The following is a 21041-nucleotide window of genomic DNA, read 5'->3' on the forward strand; positions in this document are numbered from 1 at the left end:
GTGGTTAAATGAGATACAGAGGTTGATGTCGGTCATTCGTATTAAGACTGACCCACTGTGGCAAAAGATGAAGTCAGTTGTCATTCTGGCCATTGGGATCATGTTTGTCTGACTGTTGGGGCAGACCATGGATTACGTACTATTTATCTCAAGTCGCCATGGTGACGCGTGCGTCACACTCAGACAATGCCTGTGGTCGAATTTGAAACATAAACATACTTGATAGAAGCCACAACTGCCGTCATAGTTCTCATGTATATATTGCCTTTCAAAACGTTTTATTGAAGTTGAAAGGTTAATTTGGAACAGGTATCTGCAAGTCAGGGCGATACCCTGCATGATCAATCAAGTTTGAGTTTAACGTGGATTCAAGCAATATGTCCCCTGAGGCCGAGACGTGTGGGAGGAATGCTGGTTTTGGTGAAATCTACGTGGTGCTGACAGACCAAGATTCTTTATTAAGGAGAATCAAAGGTTCGAACCCAAGACCACTGAGCCACTCTACTCAAGGGCAATGTGTGTTACAACGTACGTGAGCACACAGTCGCATACGTGGGAACTCCACATAGACTAACACACACTGGTTTAGCTAGTGAACATGTTGAACATGTACATGTTTCTTTTTGTGATCTTAAAAGATAAAGCTACAAAATCTTTGGTATTTCTACAGACTTTTCCCTCTTTCTATCCGTGTCTGTTACAGATGCTTACCTTAAAGCGTGTGCTGTCATACGTGCAATTGAGGAAGAGACGCTCGACATACACGATATATCCGAAAACAAGGTGAAGGTGAGGTGAAATGGGGTTTATCGTCTTCGTTCAAGATTGTTGTACTTATATAGCGACATGCATGCACATGTGTGTGCGGCTGCTTGTACTAGTCCGGACTGATGCCCACTGAGATACCATGCCGCAGTGTAACATGAATACCACACTCAGACACAGTATACTGATTTCGAGCCGACCAATCTTTGTTTTAGCCCCTAAGGCCGGACGCCAGGAACAGTAACAACAAGTACCATCTTTTAAAGTCGAACCGCCGACCTTCCGCTCTCCGGGCAGACGCTCTATCCACTGGACCACGAAGGCGGTCCACAATCCAATGGATGTCACAACATGAGATACACTGGCTGTCCCTTTTTATTCACACAGATACAGAGATACAGTCACATAGTTAAACACAACCATTGAAGCGCCACACATGGCGACATTGACGTTGGGAACGTCGGGCTACTGATGCATGACCTCACCCTTTGATAACAGGACAATGACTATAGTTTTGTTTGTGTGTTTGTTGTGTAACGCCGTACTCGGCAATATTCCAGCTATATGACGGCGAGCCTGAACGCCGGATCCCGTCAGTCGCCTCTTAAGACAACGGGCTATAGAAATACCACGATATTACAAGAGTAATTAACGACTGATTCTCATTCCCTAAATGTTGTTGTTATATTATTTCTAGTTCAAAAAGCGAGTGATATACGCCACTTTAACGTAAACCATACTAAAGTCTACGCTAAAGACGCCATTACGGTCATATTCGTGTTGGGTGTGAGTGTCATTTGTCTCTGTGTCTCGGGCTTCGTCAGATGACTGTGAAATGTTATTTATGTTATTCAAAACCACAAAGTCGGTCACTCCTCGTGAGAGTCCAGTCACCGGTGATCTACACTGTTTCTTTACGTTTATCGAGAGAGGGCATAACGAAGTCAAAAAGGCGAAAATAGTAATTATGCTATCTATTACTCTGCAGATGTTTACTCAGGGATGGTTCGAGTAAGTCTAGGTTTGCAGTGCAGTTCTGAAATGAACATATTTTACAGAAAAAACAGTTGTTAAATAATAGTTATAAAATATAATAAAAAGGAGACCAGAGACTTTCTTCCCTGATACTGCAGTAATCTAGACTTGCCAAACATTAGAGACTTGCAGGGGCGGTATTGGATATATTTGTTTCAGGGTCTGTATGACAGACTACCGCGATCGTGAAAAATATTCGAGAAATACGAAACTGAGGTAATGTTGGCTTATTCTGAGGTCCAGTTGTCTCCCTTGGAAATCACGTTATGTCAAAACAAAATTGCTTCACCGGGCAGGAGGATGCTTGGACCACTCCACCGGCTCAGACCCTCGCCGAGATGGCTAGCGCAGCTGTAACCATGGTAACATACACAGCAGGTGCACTTACTGGGCCACCATTCCCAGGGTCGGGCCTGGTGGTTGGTGCGATGGTGACGAGAACTGTGTCAAACTGAGAGAAGCCAGACGGCCCCGTCACAGTCACCTGGATGTTCCTGGAACAAAGGGTAGATAACTCACGTAAATACGGCTACCGGAAGTAGTCATGTCGTGTCACATGTTATTTACATTTGACCTCCAACAGTGAAAGCAATGCCGCGTGTGCCCAGGACGGATATAACGGTTCACACAGAAATGCTAAGGATGTGCTTTACTGTATTGAGTAAACATTCCTCATACAAGCACAACCACTGTTGTAATTGTAGTATCGGTTGCGTTTTACTTTGGGTTAATCGGAATTTATAACACACTTTCCGTCATATCCGTTCCATTATTTCTTTACATCAGTATATAAGATGGGTGTCAGGGTGTCTCAGTGTAGGAGAAACCATGTCTCCGAGGGATTACTAGAGATTGTAAACCCTCACATGAGCGAACGTTCCCGAATGCGACGTGTTACAATCGTTGTAATACCTCCTGCGAGGTGTTACCACAATTTCAAAAACTCCATATCGAGTTACACAAACAGCCAGTAGGTTTATAAAGCCTGTGGACATACACTCCACACATCGCTTCAATGTCAGGCAACGGTAGGGTTCGCACAAAGTCAATGTACGGAATAGGGTTCACTTAGTTTCCATGTGTTATACACGGGCTCATTTCATTGGCTAAATTATAAATAGACACACGTCAATATTACACACTTTCACATGGCCGTATCTTTTCATGGTTGACGGAGGAATATAGTGTATACGTGTAATCTTCATTTGTGTTACACGAACCTAATAATTCTATAGTCATTCCAGCGGCGAATATGGCATGCTTAATACGTCCCGAAATTACTTCTTGTGTTGACAATGTGACACTGCTTGACATTCTTCAAAGAGTAATTAAAAACTGATACCGTACCATACGTTTATAACGAAAACGCTTATAACAAATATATTCTTTTTGGTCCCGGCCATTTGCTATATATGCTGTACATATGCTGATATCGAACTACGGTTACAACAAAATAACATTAGTGGTCCCTTTGAGTTCGTTATAACCGTAGTTTACTGTACTTTTAGAAAGAGAAGGGAAGTGGTTGGTTGTTTCAGAAAAGGCGGACAAAATACCTACCCCGCTGTTGGTGTAGATGTACTGGTGATGACTGTGACGTTGCTGGTGTAGGAGGCGTTGTTGTTGATACTGAAGACGGCGCGGGAGATACTGGGTTGCAGAGCCTGTAAGTGTTGTCAAACATCTTTCCTGAGAAGTCTTACCCTGGTGTGTGCCGCGTAACAGGGTGGGGTCGAGTACCAGGGTCGGGTGGGTGACAGGGTGAGTTTTGGTATCAGTGTGGGTCGGGAAGCATTGTGCGGTCGGGTATCAGGGTGGGCTCAGGTACATGGTGTGTCGGGTATCAGGGTGGGGGAGGGTACCAGGGCGTGTCGGTCCCAGGGTGGGGTCAGGTACCCGGCTGTGGCCGGATACGAGGGCGGGGTTGGTACAAAGGTGCGTCGGTACGATGGGGGGCGGGTATAGGGATGGAGGGAATGACCTACCCGACCATCCCCTGCACACTGACGGGGACGACATGACAATGAAAACTACCCGCTCGTTTTGTCTGTTTTTGGTGTTATTTGTATCAATATGATTTTGCTTGAGAGATTAATGGATATATTTTGTAAAATTTATTTTGGGAAAACCTAAGTCGCTTCACAAAAGTAGTAAATAGTCAAAAATTATCGTGAAGAAGGCAGGATAAAAATCCTCTAATCTCAGTATAGAGGTGAAAGCAGTTTACCAATGCACATATGTTGTTTGATTGTTTGTTTGTTTGCCTGTTGTCTGACACCGCTCTCAGCAATATTCCAGCTCACACAGACGGCGGTCTGTAAATATTCGCGTCTGGACTAGACAATCCAGTGAATGATATCATGAGCATCAACCACGCAAAGGGATACGATGACATTCATCAACCAAGTCAGCGAGCCTGACCACCCGATCCCGATAGTCGCCTTACGACAAGCACAGTCGCATTTTACGGCAAGCATGAGTTGCTGAAGACCTCTTCTAGCCCGGATATTTACGGGTCAATACACATATGTAATTTCCCTGCTTTCTTCTTTTAATGCGGGACACGGGTAAACAAGGGGCCCGAGGCGCCGCAGTAAGCTGTGCCAGGAACCACTGATCTTGGTTCCTAGGTTTGTCAACACTAAGTATGCCACTTAGGCACAGATGTTCGTTACAAAGTTTCTTGGTCAATGTTCTGCAACAAAGACTTACAATTGGTTTCTCTCAAACGAGGGGTCGTTCAATATTTAACTGGTCTATGGAACAGGGAACTATGTCTCACCGTGCTCTCTGACGTCACCATGACGGTGAAGTTGCCAGGCTCGCCGTGGTTGACGACAGTGTAGGGTAGGAGCAACGTCCGGCCAGGATGAATGACACCTACGCACACAATATGACAACATGGGACATCCAACCGTAAATAATCGTGTGTGGACCAGACAAACCCGTGACTGAAAACATGAGCAGCGTTATTAATATAATAGATTATTGTACTTAATATGATAAAGTTCAAACGCCGCTCAAGCTGTAATTTATCAGTTTTGCAGATAACATAAACATTTTGTGACTCGATATTCGTCACGTCGACATCGGCCCGACCCTAAGCTTTTTCTTCTTGCATTTTACACGATAAACTCATATCCAGTTCTTCATATTTACAACTGTGTTCCACTTCGAAGTTGCACTTTTGTATGTTACCCGTCCTGCAATCAATATGCCGGAAACTTGCCTTTCCGGGGATTGCCACCAGGTTTTGAAGCCATGAAAAGCATTTGGGTGATTCTGAATTATGGTTGGTGAGTGTAGAAAACCAATAAGATAAAACTTCGCCCTACCTACCAAATAGTGAATTATAATGATGAGAAACAAACAACTACGTCAGTGACGACGCGTTCTGCTGCAGCCCTACCTTCTGTGTCGTGGAAGGTGACGGTGAGCTCGGCCTCAGGGGTGACAGCTGTAGGGGAGACGCGAGTCAAGGGGGAGCCGTGGGTGTCTTCACCTGTGACGCCGAGACGGAGAGCCTGTGGAACCAGTTGGAACCAGTGTGAGAGGTGGAACCAGTTGGAACGTGAGCGTAAGAGGTGGAACCAGTGTGAGAGGTGGAACCAGTTGGAACGTGAGCGCGAGAGGCGGAACCAGTTGGAACGTGAGCGTGAGAGGCGGAACCAGTTGGAACGTGAGCGTAAGAGGTAGAACCAGTTGGAACCAGTATGAGAGGTGGATCTAGTTGGAACCAGTGTGAAAGGTGGAACCAGTTGGAACGTGAGCGTAAGAGGTGGAACCAGTGTGAGAGGCGGAACCAGTTGGAACGTGAGCGTAAGAGGTGGAACCAGTGTGAGAGGTGGAACCAGTTGGAACCAGTGTGAGAGGCGGAACCAGGGGTTACAGGGATTGGGTAACAGGTGCCCTCTGTTAAGACGACCGCATGTAATCAGTGGTTGATAGCATGAGCAATGATCTGCACGAATATATGATGACGTCCAGCACACTTTACTACAGGCATGGGCTGCTGGGGCATATTCCGCATGGAGGACATAATTACACCAGCATTACCGTACCTTTCCCTGTCAGAAGAAGGATCTAAGTGCGTAAAATGTACATCAGTGCTACAAGAAACAAAGACCTCAGTGGTCCTACCTTTGCTGGAAGATTTATTGCTGCTTTATAGCGGGCGCCCGTACGTCCCACAGGTGTCAGAACTGCAGATTTGATGACGTCACCATTCAGTGCGTACAACGTCACAGCTGTGATATTCTGTGTTTTGTCGACACCATTAATTTCTATGGCCAGAGTTAGATTTTTTCCTGAAGGCAGAGAAATGTGATCACCGACACCATCTTTATATGAGGAAATATAATTAGATTCTTCCACATCCAACAGTTTAGTTGACAGAAATGTTACAAATACAGAACAATGGCGAGGACGCACCTGCTGGGGGATCTCCGGGGACAGAAATGACAGAGCCTGTATCTGGATTCAGCATCATGAACTGGGCCTCAAAACTGACGTCACTGTTCCCCTTGACGATGACGTCATACTGCAGCATGTCGCTGAAGTGAAGCTTCCAAGAACCTAAAACAGATAAAGTTGGATTTGACTAAGTTGGATTTGAATAAGTCACAGATGACACATAATACAGATAGATACGTTGTTTTTTTCCCAATATAATCAGACCTGTAGTCATGTCACTGAAATGTGTATTAACAGCTTAAAACCTCACTCACTCACTCACTCACTCACTCACTCACTCATGAACATGTGTTGTGCAGATATGTCTGTGTCCTACCTGGGCTTGGCTTGACTATCTTGTACACAAGTGCCCCAGCACTATCCACAGCCAGCGTGACGTTGACTGGAGATACTCCTGGAACGACAAACAACGTCACAGTGTAGTGGCCGTCCATGCTGGAAGCTGAACTCCTCTGTCAGCTCACCCCCCTCCAAGGAAGACCTCGACCCACGCAGACTCACAGCCGGAGACAGGGATGTGATGTCATGGCTCCCATTGCAAGACGCTCTTATCCCATCTGTTTTATTATGTTCAACTACATATATGTTCCTTTTAATGTCATATGTGTGCCACCTTGGACTTGGATACAGTACGATTAATAATGGATCCGTTCGTGAAAAACTGTGCACTTTGTGATAAAAGCACGTAACTTGGCACAGTTGAAGGTAATGACACTAGGGTATTGGGCCACCAAACACAATCCAATATGGCCGCCATGGAGGAAGGGACTTTTCGTATTTCTCGTTTGAGCATGACCCACAGAAGGTTGTGGCAGGAAGGTGATGTTCCCTGTTTACAGTATTTGTCTTCCAGTTCAGCATCAAACAGATGATCATCCTACATCAAGAATTAGAGTGTGTCACATTGATGCAGCCAGACTACTGACCTTTAGGATCTGAGAGTTGGATGGCAGACTTGGTGATGTGACCTGTGACTTCCACCAGAATCAACGTCAGGGCAGAGTCGACGCTGAAAGTCACGTCACGTGGTGGTGTAGCGTTGACATGGGTCACCATGACTACCACAGGCGACGCCTTAACAAGAAAACGATAATGAATATTAACTCGTGTAGGTTTGAATCTGTTGGTAAATGAGGTAGCGTACTGTTTCTGATTTGACAACGTTGTTGGCTGACGTCAGAACGGATGTTTCTACCTGTCTATACATGCTTACCACTGTTATTCAAGGGGCGTGGTCTACGTAAGTCTTGTTTCTGCCCATTCCCGCCCATTTCAACCACGCCCACAAGAGCTGCTTTGGCCACTGTGATATTGGAGGCGTGATCAACATCTGTTTAAATCCCACCGACACCCCCACCCCTCACACCCCACACCCATCTATCTCATTCATATCTACACACCCACCAGAGCTGCTTCAGCCACTGTGATGCTGGAGGCGTGGTCTACGTCTGTCTTGTTGCTGCCAATCACAGATCCACCACTCAGGGCTGCTAGGTGAGAGTATACATCGGAGCCTAAATGAAGAAAACCGTCTTAAACTATATCTCTGAGGACTACTGCTGTTGAGGAGACAACCACATTAAATATAACTGCCGACATTACAGGAGCGGACGGGACGTGTATGTTACATATCACGACACGTTCACAAAGACAAATTAATAAACAGCGTCCAAACCATGTCTATAATGATTACACATGTCATCATTAGCATAAGTGCATGAGTTTAACAAGACGTGGATCTGTGAGGTCTCATGATTATATGTTTCCTTTTAATTTGTGAGTATACACATGATACTACAGAATGTGTGTGTGTGTGTGTGCGTGTGTGTGTGTGTAAAATACCACAGTTTGTTATCACATGAGTATTTGATTTTATAAACAATTATTTTCACTGCGGTTAAGGGTGGAAACACGGCTTCTCAGGGCGTATAGGTTGTGGGACAAGGATCATGTTTAGATTAGAGTAAGGGATCTTAATACATTGTTACAGTGTAAGGGGGTAGGCGTGGGGGGGGGGGGGGGGGGGTAACCGACACAACAGGTTCGACAGCACTGTACAATATGTGAACCCTCTCTAATAGTGCTTAAATGGGCGAAAAACCATACTCACTCACTCACTCACTTATGCACTCACTCACACACATCGTTTATAAAAACACTCCTCCAATGTACGTGTATATCTATATTTAACCTTCTGTTTACTTATTCCAGCACGTAATAAACGGAAGTTTAGGGCTTTAATCCTAAGATGTGTTTCTGGACTCACAATGTTAAAATGACCCTATGGGCAACTCGTAAGAAGCGTGTCAGCAGGTTTGATCATACATGTTCATCACTTTTAAGGTAGTCAAACCAAACGCCAACAGGAATGAATGAATGAATGAATGTTGTTTTACGCCGCCAGCTATTCACGTCGAGAACCAGTTTAAATTTCAAACATCTACTAATAAAGAACAACCATAAAAGCATGATATCAAAGATCACATAAAATATCAGTCATATATCACAGACAAATGGAAAAAACTATTTGACTATTTGGGTTAAAACCTATATCTTGTCATAAAGATGGATTTCTTTCAAAAATGCTATAATTGTGTGGCTATGAACTTGAGTAAAAAGTTGTTTCAAAGTAGAAACATTAAAATATGTTGCACGTATTAAATCAGTATCCACGCAGTCTAAAAGTATGTGTTTCATGGTAACTTGACATTGAAAGGGAATACACATGGGAGCATCTTCTCCCTTTAAAAGGAAAGCATGAGTAAAATGTGAATGTCCTATACGGCATCGGCTTAAAACAACGTCATCTCTACGACAACCAACAGTGGTTAAATATTGTACAGCTTGTTATTGGTTTGAGTATCCCAATTTGACTGCCAACATTTATTAACATATCGCCTAATAACTGGTTTACAATCAGTATAAGGGAATTAAGTCTGTGTTACTCTTTGTCCAATAGCAGCTTTTGCTGCTGCATCCGCTTTGTTGTTACGTTTTATTCCAACATGGCTTGGAAGCCAACAAAAGACAATACCATTATCGGCCACTGATAAATTTAGGTTTCGTTCTAAAATTTCAGCCAAATAAGGATGATCAGATTTCCGACCATTTATCGCTGCAAGCAGGACAAACAGGAAAAATAATAAATTGTCTGTTCGGCGAGTGTTCAATATACTGAAAAGCTAACAAAATAGCCCTTGCCTCTGCAATGTAAATGGAACTGTCATTAGTCAGTCTAAGCGAAAACGTACGAACAGTTGTAACTGCAGCAGCAGATACTTTCTCCCCTTCTTTTGAGCCATCTGTGTTAATGCATGTGTCAGAGGGGTACTCATCTCTAACTTCTAGAAAACCTTGTTGATATTGTAGTGTATTTGTATTGGCCTTTTCCAACCTTGTTAGTTCAAGATTGACCACAGGATGTATAGATCGCCATGGAGGTATATCTGACATTTGCAACCTGGTAATAGACGGTAAGATTTAAATTAGCATCTTTCATCTGAGGTTTCATGCGAATGCCTAATGGCGGTATTGCGTTACACTTTCTGACATACAAACCCACATACAGAGGTTTAAAAACATTGTCAAAGGCTGGATTAGAAGGATTCGACTTGAGTTTAGTGATATATTGAAGAGCAAGTTTAATCCGTCTTAATTTGAGACACGGTTCTTTGGCTTCAACATACAGACTTTCAATAGGGGAGGTTCTGAAGGCACCTAAGCACAACCTGCGTCTCTGATGGTGAATACCATCTAGTTCCCGTAAATATGATTGACGGGCTGAACCATAAATGAAACATCCATAGTCCAGCTTAGATCGAACTAACGCCCTGTAGAGATGCAGCAGTGTTTCTTTATCCCCACCCCAATGAGCATTTGACACAACTTTAAGAATATCAAGTGCCTTGAGACATTTGGTCTTAAGGTTTTTAATATGGGGAATAAACGACAGTTTGCTGTCAAATGCACGCCAGCAGTAAAGAGAATAAGCTAAATTCCTAAAAGATATAATTCCGAGATGGAGGGACGACTAACAAACAAGGCATTTTAGTACGTGTAACACACACGCAAATCTAAATAGATAAATTTATACATTCCACTATTATCACCTGTTATATTATACCACCTCGCATCCAACAAAGCACAGAAGCTAACCATCCTTCACGTCAAATTACTAGGAATACTAGAAGAATAATATATTACCAACCATCTTCTGCGCAAATGTTACCTTTCTCCGAACGTTTGTTAATGTCATGTAGGTTGACATTCTGGTCGATGTTGTTGCCAAATCCGTTTTTCCCATTGAACTGCAATCCATTTACGATAACAGAGAGTGAGAGCAGAGCTAACACCGCTCCCGCCGCCATGTTGTTTGTGAGGCTCGCAGTGGTGTTGCGCCACCTGGAGTCTGTCCGATCCCGATTGACACTTCCAGGATACCTGTGTCTCCAAGAGGTAGCGTGGCTTTGTGAAATTTACGGAAAAAGGATTGTCGATGGTATTCCGTGTGTCAACCTGGGTATTACTAGATAAACAGTTCAAGTGTGCGCTACAGGGCTCCGTCTACGCTGATAACACAGTAGGTTAGAGATAGATGTTATGTCACGATACCAGATATCTGACATACTGGTCTTATGACGAGGCGAGAGGCCTAATGCGCATGATCACTACTTGCTTGGAATGAGTCAGTTTTGTTTAACGCCATTTTGAGCATTATTCCAGTTACATCATGGCTTGTCAGCTAAACGGGAAAAGTGATGCAGGGGCCCCGTTTCACACAGCTGACGCAACAGCTGTCGCAACTACCGTACTTTAACATAGGCTTACGGCAGTCGTAGCGCTAAGATCGCTTTGTGCAACGCGACCCAGGTCTCCGACGTTTACCACTTTGGCGAAAAGGATATGGTGCTGACAAATCTAGAAACAATCAGACCTAACAGGGATGCGAATCAAAGATCATGTTTTTTGGCACGACTAAGGGACGCAACTCTTCACAGCAAATGGCGCCTAAGACACCCTTTTTTAGAAATGGCATTGGCCCGTATTGTGGCTGTTGCACAAACAATATCAGTCTTCGCGAGGAATTAGGGGTAATGGATGAACGCTGTAGATACTGTGTCATAATATGATCATTTTGGAAGTGATACCAACAAGCTCAGGAAAGTTGTACGTACTCACTATTTCCATGACGACCGATAAGGAGGTCGCGTCATCAATCGTTTTGGTTACAACCCGAAACTTAATGAGTCAGAAGCTATTTTCTGTTCCGAAAATCAAAAGTATCCACGTTTGGCGAAAGAACCATCTCCTATTCCGCAGCGTTTCCATGGAGCTCTCCTCAGGATAATGTGACATTATCTCCTTCAACCCCCGCTCTTAAAGCCCACCTTAATACCCATCTTTTTACAAATACTGGCAATGCTGAGCACCCTGAACACAGGTGGCGTTTTTGCGTTATACAAATACAAGAATTTTTATTATTTATTATTATGGCGAAAATCGAAGTTGGGATAGTGCTGGGCTAGCGACAGTATCACTGGTGGGACAGCAACACTAACATTTAGTCCAGTGTAACCTGTGTGATCTTTGTCAGACACACAATGGGAGCATCAACAGAATGATCTTCATTTTGACATTTTGAAATACATATTTGACATATTTGGTGACTGTGCTCCCGTCCCTTAATAAATGTGAAGTTATTGTTTGTGTGTTAATGATTAAATATTTGTCAAGTTTTTGTTTGTATGTTATTGATGACATATGTGTGAAGTTTCCGTTGTTGACGTATTTATTGGTTTGTTTATGGATATATAAACGTGAGAACCGGTGTTCACCCTCATGTACTAAAGTCCATTCTCAAGTAGCTGTACAATAGTCACCATGGTGACGAGGCTAGAGGACACGGGACTGCGACAGGGAAGCGAAGTACAACACAGTAACTGTGACTGGTTACTCTTCTGTGTGACGACTGCGCCCCTGATTCGTTGATGTCAAGGGAAATCATTGATGTCATGCAGTCATTACAACAACCATAAGTCGCGCAGAGGAAACATGCGTAATTCAGTCACTTCCTCTACTTCGTCAACGAGCAGTGTTGATGTGACCAGAGGACCTCAGCCCATGTAGATATGCACAGAGGGAGACTCCTCGTTCAGTAGGGATTCAGTTAAGTTAGCTGTGCAGAGTTGCGTCCCTTTTGAGTGCCTGGAACCGATGGACCTCACTCACTCAATTTCTCATTTGATAAACTTCTTTCTTTTCCTCAGCGAATAAGACAACAGGCAGTATATCCTTGATATAACCCGGCGCGATGGGGTGGCCTAGTGGTTAAAGGGTTCGCTCGTCACGCCAAAAGGCCCGGGTTCGATTCCCCACATGGTTACACTGTGCGGAGCCCATTTCTGGTGTCATCCGCCATGATATTGCTGGCATATTGCAAAAAAACGGCGTCAAATCATACTCCGGAATTCCAGTCGCAAGGGTGGAAACTGGACTTTTAAAGTCAGTTAACGCCCTTGCCTCGGGAAGATGACAGAAGACAGTATCTACTATCGAATTACCGACTTTGTTAGCAATATTTTATAGAGTAATCGACAATAGTTCCGAGCAGTTTGATATGACCTCCGACTTAATCAATAATGACCGATTAGTTTAACTTTCAACATTAAATACCTAACTCTTTATTTAGATGTGTCGACGTCACTGACCAGAAGACAGCACCTGCCAAGTCTTGACTTGTCAGACGGCAAGGAGAATGACGCACTGTCTCACAACCGTAATAAAGAGAGGAGAGTTTCTTCAAACTACATACTTAACTAAGATTTCAGTAAATCAACACATTTCGTACATCTGGTGGGCTTCTTGAATCACGAACCATGTTCAATGATGAAAGACAATGACACTTATCTGAAGCCGCCTCAGAATTAGGTCAGAAGCGTCAGCCACTTCAAATCTGTCGAGGTCACTTCCGGTCAGGAAGAACTCTGGCACGACCCTTTATGAGTGGGGGGATTTGCACACTCTGTGAGGAGTACATGAGCCATGGGGATCATCACTGGGGTGGTTGTTGTCTTCTGCATCATGGGTGAGTTTCTCCGACTTTCGCAGTCCATCGTATAAAAGATACAAGTGTTTATGGACATCCCTGCCAATGTTTTTATTTAACATATTTCAAAGATATTAAGTGAAGTGCAAATTACAATGAAAAGGCAAAAGAATGCGTCTGGAACTTAAGAAATCACAGATGACTTAATAATATTTACATAGGTCAGTGTGGCACCATATGTGTCTTTATATTGTTCACATGTGTCAATATGACACCACAGCTGACATTATCCTGTCCCCCTGTGTCAATAAGACAACAAAGACAGCTTTATGTCCTTCACGTCTGCCAGTATGTCATGGTGGAAAACCTTATGGTTGCAGCTTTCGTTTAGCAGTCTCAAGACCGGGTTCGATTTCCTCAGCGGGAAGCCATTCTTGGTGTCTCTACTCATCGTTTAAATATTGCCAACTTAGGCATTAATACTTCTGACATTTCGCGCACTTTATTTCCCGGTATAACCCACATTGTTCATCCTCGGAGACATGGGGATGGGGGGAGGTGGGGGTGGGTCCAGTTCGCTGTTCAGAGTTGCGTCCCTTGGTGGATGATTGTTGGTTCTGTTTCTAGGTTTGTCTGCACCATACCCCTGGTCGTGGGTTTCACCGAAGTTGTAAACGTCTGAGACCTGCTTTCCTCCAACATTAAGCTCACCCGCCGCGATATCACTGTAATACTGTTAAAAGCCACAAACCTAGAAACATAATCGGGGAGAACCGGGACTCGAACCCACAATCATAGGTTTCTGGCATGCCCAAGGGACTCAACTCTGCACAGCGAATCGCTGCGCCTTAGACGACTGGGCCAACCGTGCCCCTTGATGAGCAGGGAGTGACGTCATGAGAAGGTAATTCCGTGCTGACGTACACAAGTTAATCCTGTTATTTCACTATATGGTTATACAAACGTTCATTGTATATCTCTGGTTTTATGTTTCTAATCTATTTTATTCATTTTATTCCAAATTTCATTCAGTGTTTTGTATAGTAATTTCGGCGAAATCGTGTGTGAAGTGATCGGGAGATCGCACCAACTCACCGTTAATTAATGGTATTGACGCCTGGAAATACATTAGACAGAATAAATAACACATTCGGGGTGGATGGAGAAACCTGGTATAGAACAATGAACACATTCGAGGTGGAGGGATAGGCATTATACAGTTAGTGACGTCATGCATATTCTGCACGTCCACCATCTCCGTGAACAAAGTGAGTGAGTGAGTGAGTTGGGTTTTAACAGTATTCCAGCAACATCACGGCGGGGAACACCAGAAATGAGCTTCTGGTTCACCGTTCACTTGATTGTTTGGCCGCCGTCGCATGGAAGAAGTACAGATGTGCGGCGTCAGGCAATACATACTTCCGTTTTGATGCAAATTGTATGAATGGCGAACATGCTTACCTTTTTCGCGAACACCTGGTGTCATCACTGATTTTCAGCGGTCCGTTCATATAATTTTCACAACTATTTTGCCCTTTACGCCAATTGAATTTTTTTAGGTGGATCATCTTAACTGGTTATTCTCTTGGATTGCCAATGTATATGTAGAGCTATATCATCGCGTCTCACTCACTAACACTGCGTCTCCGAGATGACAACAATCAGACCCTGTCTTGCTCATACTGCTTTGCTTCATACACCATATCTTTGGTTTGGATAGATTCATCACACACGAACACTCATTTTTCTGCTCTGTCCAAAATGCCATCACCAATTAACCGCAGATATTTTAATGAAGTTTTTAAGGAAAACATATTTTATAAAACAATTATTGCAATTATTATATAAACCGTGTTTGCCTCCAGGTGGCGCAATGTGCGGTTGTCCTGGCAACACGGTGTGGTTTAAGGAGGAGGTGTCTTGTTACTACATCAGCAACAATGTCAAGGTCACGTGGGGACAGGGACGTCGGGAGTGCGAGGACATGGGCGGAAGTCTATTGATCATCAACTCGCGCAGAGAGGAAGTAGGTGGCAGGGTTATGTCAGCGATGCCCTGTATCGGGATAAATTATTCACGAAAGGGAAGGGGCGCGGGTGATTCAGTGCTCTTCCCACTGTGGGACTCTTCCCACTGTGCACTACCAGGGTCCGCTGGTCGGGGTTCGAATCCCAGCTTCCATTGACCGTTTGCCGTCCCGTGCTAGTGGGTTTAACAGTGGTGAGCGTCTACTTTCGCTTTAGATCCAACAAGAGAACTAAGTTGGCGACTAACTCAACTTCTGTATGAACTATCCTCTCCTTGAAGTACTCTCTTGTCACATGGCCAATATATAATTATGTGAAAGTCTCATAAATATGCATTTTTCGGAAATGATCAGATGTTAGCCTGTTTAGTGACAGTGACTGCCGTAACACAACACAAAGCAATGGTCTTAAATAGTGTTAGGATATGACCTGTAGTATATGTTTGTGTGATGTTTGACGATGCCGGAGTAAGGATTATCCCCCCTCGTGTCTGGGCCAGACAATCCAGTGATTGATTTTATAAGCACCGAGTCAACGAGTGTCGCCACCCGAGCTTCACCTCTTGCGACTTGTACAGGTTTGCTGGGGACTTATTTTAATCCTGATGTGATATGTAAGATTGATGCGTTAATAAGTTCTCTGTCGACAGGATCTTATTTCCGACTCCCTGCGTGAGAGGTTGTCCAGGAACGCGAGCGCTGACTCCCAACTACAATGGTGGGTAGGACTCAGTGGGATCAACGAGCGGTGGACGTGGGTGGATGGCACCCCCGCTGAAACAGACAGTCTGTAAGCTCAGTGTTATGTATATTTACCTTTGTGTATCACTACACCTTCCGAGGCAAGGGAGATAAATGACTTAAAAAGTCCACTTTTCCAACATTACTTATGTCAATGTCCTGTTTCCCACATTACTTATGCCAATGTCCTGTTTCCGACATTACTTATGTCAATGTCCTGTTTCCAACATTACTTGTGTCGATGTCCTGTTTCCCACATTACTTATGTCAATGTCCTGTTTCCGACATTACTTATGTCAATGTCCTGTTTCCGATATTACTTATGTCAATGTCCTGTTTGCGACATTACTTATGTCAATGTCCTGTTTCCAACATTACTTATGTCAATGTCCTGTTTCCGATATTACTTATGTCAATGTCCTGTTTCCGACATTACTTATGTCAATGTCCTGTTTCCGACATTACTTATGTCAATGTCCTGTTTCCCACATTACTTATGTCAATGTCCTGTTTCCCACATTACTTATGTCAATGTCCTGTTTCCGACATTACTTATGTCAATGTCCTGTTTCCAACATTACTTATGTCAATGTCCTGTTTCCGACATTACTTATGTCAATGTCCTGTTTCCGATATTACTTGTGTCAATGTCCAGTTTGCGACATTACTTATGTCAATGTCCTGTTTCCCACATTACTTGTGTCAATGTCCTGTTTCCCACATTACTTATGTCAATGTCCTGTTTCCGATATTACTTGTGTCAATGTCCTGTTTCCGACATTACTTGTGTCAATGTCCTGTTTGCGACATTACTTATGTCAATGTCCTGTTTCCGACATTACTTGTGTCAATGTCCTGTTTGCGACATTACGTGAGTCAATGTCATGCTTCCAACATTATATAAGTTGCATTCTTGGTAAGAGGCGACTGACGGGATCGGGTGGTCAGGCTCGCTGACTTGGTTCATGCATGTCATCGTATCCCAATTGTGTGGATCGATGCTCATAATGTCAATCACTGGATTGTCTGGTCCAGACTCGGTTATTTACAGACCACCGTCATATAGCTGGAATACTGCTGAGTGCGGCGTTAAACAAACAAACAAACAATACGTCAGTGTTGTGTTTCTGTCTTTACTCCACACTGTTGCTGTTTGCGGCAGACTGTGGCATGCAGCGGAACCCAACATCCAGGACCGCAAGGCGTGTGCGGTGTTCCGGCAAACACTACTCAGCGACGTGGACTGTGACTTCAAAAAACACTTCATCTGTGAACTACCCCCGTTGTCACCTCACCCAGAGCCATCAGAGTCGGCCCCGACGTCGAACACTATGTCGAGTAAGTTACTGTTAACGGTAGGGTAGCCTTGTGGTTAAAGCGTTCGCTCGTCACGCCGAAAACTAAGGTACGATTCCCGACATGGGAACAATGTTTGAAGCCCATTTCTGGTGTCCCTCGCCGTGATATTGCTGAAATATTGCTAAAAACGGCGTACAACCATACTCGCTCTCTCACTCACTCCAGCTAACAGAGACACATTATTGTTGATTCTGTTTGTTTATTACGTTCCTTCTTTGTCTTACCGTCTAACAGCAATATTACAGCTATATGACGGTGGCCTGTAAATGATCGAGTATGGACCAGACAAACCAGTGATTGATATAATGATTGCTATGTGACACGCAATCAACCACGGAACCGAGTCTGACCACTCGATCCATGACGCCGCCTCTAGCGAATTTCAGCGGGCGTTATAGAAAGGCAGGGTGTTTCATTTCCGTGATTCTCTTCGCCCTCAAGAACCTAGCTGTCCGACTAAGATGCCAAAGGTACACAGTTGAACCTCGATAATCCGGACACCCAGCCATTTTGTAACTTTTCAATATGTACAAAATGGCATTAATTCATACTCTATCATAATTCGCTATTCCGGACGATCGTGAAGATCCGGGGTAGAATAGGTCTTCAGCATCCCATGCTTGCTGTAAAAGGAGACTATGCGTGAAAGAGGCGACTAACGGGGCCGGGTGGTCAGGCTCTCTGACTTGGTTGATGCATGTCGTCGGATCCCAATTGCGTAGATCGATGCTCATTATATCAATCACTGGATTGTCTGGTCCAGACTCGATTACTTAGAGACCGCCGTCAGATAGTTGGAATATTGCTGAGTGCGGTGTTAAACAACAAACCAAACAAACAAACAAAGATTTAACGGATACGCGGTATGACGGGGTTTCACTGTATGCGAATTCAGACGCTATATAGGTTATGTCTATTAAATGTGCCAATCATACCGTTCTGAAATACCCTAAAATCTATTCTGTGTTAGTTCTACATGATGCTGTTGCACTGTGGACATGCGAGCGATACGGGCGATTTCATACTCACATGGTCAAGATTTGATAGACACAGATCATAATTTATTTCGGGTCACGCATAGCCTAGTCAATCAAGGGAACGCAAATAGTTTAGCAGAGTTTCGTCCCATATGTGTGCCAGGATGCTGTGATCTTTCGAAACCCAGATTCTCCCTGATTGTTAGATGGTCTGCACCATGTCAGCCGTGTTCACCGAAGTGATAACCGTCTGACGTCCGCATAACATTGTGCTTCAAACTGTTCGAAGCGGCATAAAATCTAACTTTATTCACTCTATGTTCTTTCCCTCCTCAGTAGCGACGAGGCGGTTGCTGTTTTGCAGCATAATTGGTGGAGTGGCACTTCTGGCTGTGATAGCAATTCTAGCCGTCATCTGTCTGGCAATGAGGTACGTACACAGATCACAACCATTCATGTCGAGTCTAATACATACTGTTCGTTTGAAACACAGAGAAACAAAAATCAAAACAACAATTATTTTATTCTACGAACATGAAATAAGCTTATCGAATATAGCTATTCTGATAATCAATCTAAAAATGTAATATACGAAAGAATAAATAAAAAATGGAAATAATGAGAACAAAATAGAAATTTCGAGTTTTTGAAATAACGAGAAAATATTCGAAGTAACAAGAAAAAACTTGAAGGAACGAGAAAATAATCGAAGCAACGAGAAAGAATTCGACAATTCGAGTTTTTTAGATAAACTTGAAATAACGAAAATGTTCGAAGTGAAGAGGAAAAAACTCGTTATTTCGAGAAATGATTGAGATAACGAGAGAAAAATCGAAGTAACGAGAAAGAACTCGACATTTCGAGTAAATATATGAAATAACGAGAAATTTTGATTTTAAAAAAATGAATAAATGCTACAAAAATGGAAATTAGGCTTCCGTTAAATATTTTACTTATGTTATAATTCAATCTGGCTTTGTGTTATTTCTCCAAGTCAGTGTTCGAATGTAACCCGTTCGGTACAAAATTACAAACACCAGGGTTCATACGAGTTAGAAAATAGTTCCAACTTTAGAGACGAACAGGAAATAGTAAAGAGAAATTATGAAAATTATTTGGGTTGTCAACGATGATGAACATTGTATTTACCTCTTCTTGTACCAGGGTGCGGCGTCTACGACGGACGTATAAAAGTCACGAACATCACCCGGACCTGACATCTCAGCCGTCAGCCAACACCGGAAGCGAACTTCAGAGGGCACCCCAGACACTACCCCGTCCAGACCCTGGTTCCAAACCCCCCATCCGGTTTCTCCTCACTGCACACTCCTATGATGAACCGGAACCTGAGGCCCACCCTGGTTACGAGAAACTCAACAAGTTCACGCCACGGTACCTCGACCTGTCCAAATAGCCTGCAGTCCCAAGCATCGTATAATACTACCTTGCTCATTCCAAACAAACAGGCGTACACTCAATAACAGAATACATTGCCCTGTTGAACTAGACACAGCCGCCATACAAACTCCACAACACAGTTCTTCAGAAGCTCTGTCTTGTCTTACAAAGTGTGTATGTTGTTTACACTATTAATGATATTGCTGCACCTTGCTTCATCTTGCTACATGTTGCTTCATCTTGCTACATGTTGCTTCACTTTGCTTCACTTTGCTTCATCTTGCTACATTTTACTTCATCTTGCTTCATCTTGCTACATTTTACTTCATCTTGTTACATTTTACTTCATCTTGCTACATTTTACTTCATCCTGCTACATTTTACTTCATCTTGCTTCATCTTGCTACATTTTACGTCATCTTGTTACATTTTACTTCATTTTGCTTCATTCTGCTTCACTTTGCTTCATCTTGCTACATTTTACTTCATCTTGCTTAATCTTGCTACATTTTACTTCATCTTGCTTCATAAGGCTTAATCTTGCTAATTTTGCTTCACTTTGCTTCATCTTGCTACATTTTGCTTCACTTTGCTTCATCTTGCTACATTTTACTTCATCTTGCTACATTTTACTTCACCTTACTTCACCTTGCTTAATCTTGCTACATTTTACTTCATCTTGCTTCACCTTGCTACATTTTGCTTCACTTTGCTTCATCTTGCTACATTTTGCGTCATATTGCTTCATCTTCCTTCATCTTGCTACATTTTGCTACATCTTGCATCATTTTGCTACATCTTGCTACACCTCGCTTCATCTTGCTACATTTTGCTACATCTTGCATCATTTTGCTACATCTTGCTACATTTTGCTTCATCTTGCTATACCTGGTCAGTGTTGGGCTCCAGCTGTGGCGGTATACACGCGGTGGTATCGTTACACTAACGCACATTTTTTAAATGCACAATCTGTAAATATTTGTTGTACATAATGATATAATATATTTATGTTTTATTTGTCTGTAATACAGACATACGTTTTCCTTCACTATCGTCAATAAAATAATATACTCCTCCCTTACAGATTGTCATACTTTGGGGATGACCCCCATTGTACATTTGTTCATGACCCTCCCTGAAAAGACAAAATGCAAATGCACTTTATATTTTATTACAATGTCTATTTTGTTATGGCGCTCCCAAAATATTTATTCTCTTTTAT

General features: G+C 43.2%; 2 protein-coding genes across 3 annotated transcripts; one reads left to right on the forward strand and one right to left on the reverse strand.

Moving 5' to 3' along the window:
* Positions 1–1127: 1127 nt before the first annotated feature.
* Positions 1128–10859, reverse strand: LOC139465489 (uncharacterized). Its single transcript, XM_071247209.1, has 10 exons — positions 10502–10859; positions 7678–7787; positions 7200–7347; positions 6590–6667; positions 6232–6375; positions 5941–6107; positions 5210–5324; positions 4583–4680; positions 3361–3464; positions 1128–2294 (listed from the first exon to the last, which is right to left on the reverse strand). Exons 1-10 carry the CDS (start codon positions 10638–10640, stop codon positions 2123–2125), a joined length of 1275 nt encoding a protein of 424 aa, XP_071103310.1. The 5' UTR covers positions 10641–10859; the 3' UTR covers positions 1128–2122.
* A 2420-nt stretch (positions 10860–13279) lies between these two features.
* On the forward strand, positions 13280–20190 carry LOC139465490 (lectin BRA-3-like). Of its 2 annotated transcripts, XM_071247211.1 has the most exons (7): positions 13301–13357; positions 13946–14222; positions 15184–15344; positions 15995–16134; positions 17248–17423; positions 18758–18851; positions 19586–20190. In XM_071247211.1, exons 3-7 carry the CDS (start codon positions 15192–15194, stop codon positions 19833–19835), a joined length of 813 nt encoding a protein of 270 aa, XP_071103312.1. In that variant the 5' UTR covers positions 13301–13357; positions 13946–14222; positions 15184–15191; the 3' UTR covers positions 19836–20190. The 2 variants fall into 2 exon arrangements, with proteins under 2 accessions (XP_071103311.1, XP_071103312.1); XM_071247210.1 differs by lacking the exon at positions 13946–14222 and having other exon boundaries at positions 13280–13357.
* Positions 20191–21041: the final 851 nt, after the last annotated feature.

This window comes from Haliotis cracherodii, unplaced genomic scaffold, assembly GCF_022045235.1.
Source record: "Haliotis cracherodii isolate W230 unplaced genomic scaffold, xgHalCrac1.p SCAF_18, whole genome shotgun sequence".
Classification (NCBI taxonomy): domain Eukaryota; kingdom Metazoa; phylum Mollusca; class Gastropoda; order Lepetellida; family Haliotidae; genus Haliotis; species Haliotis cracherodii.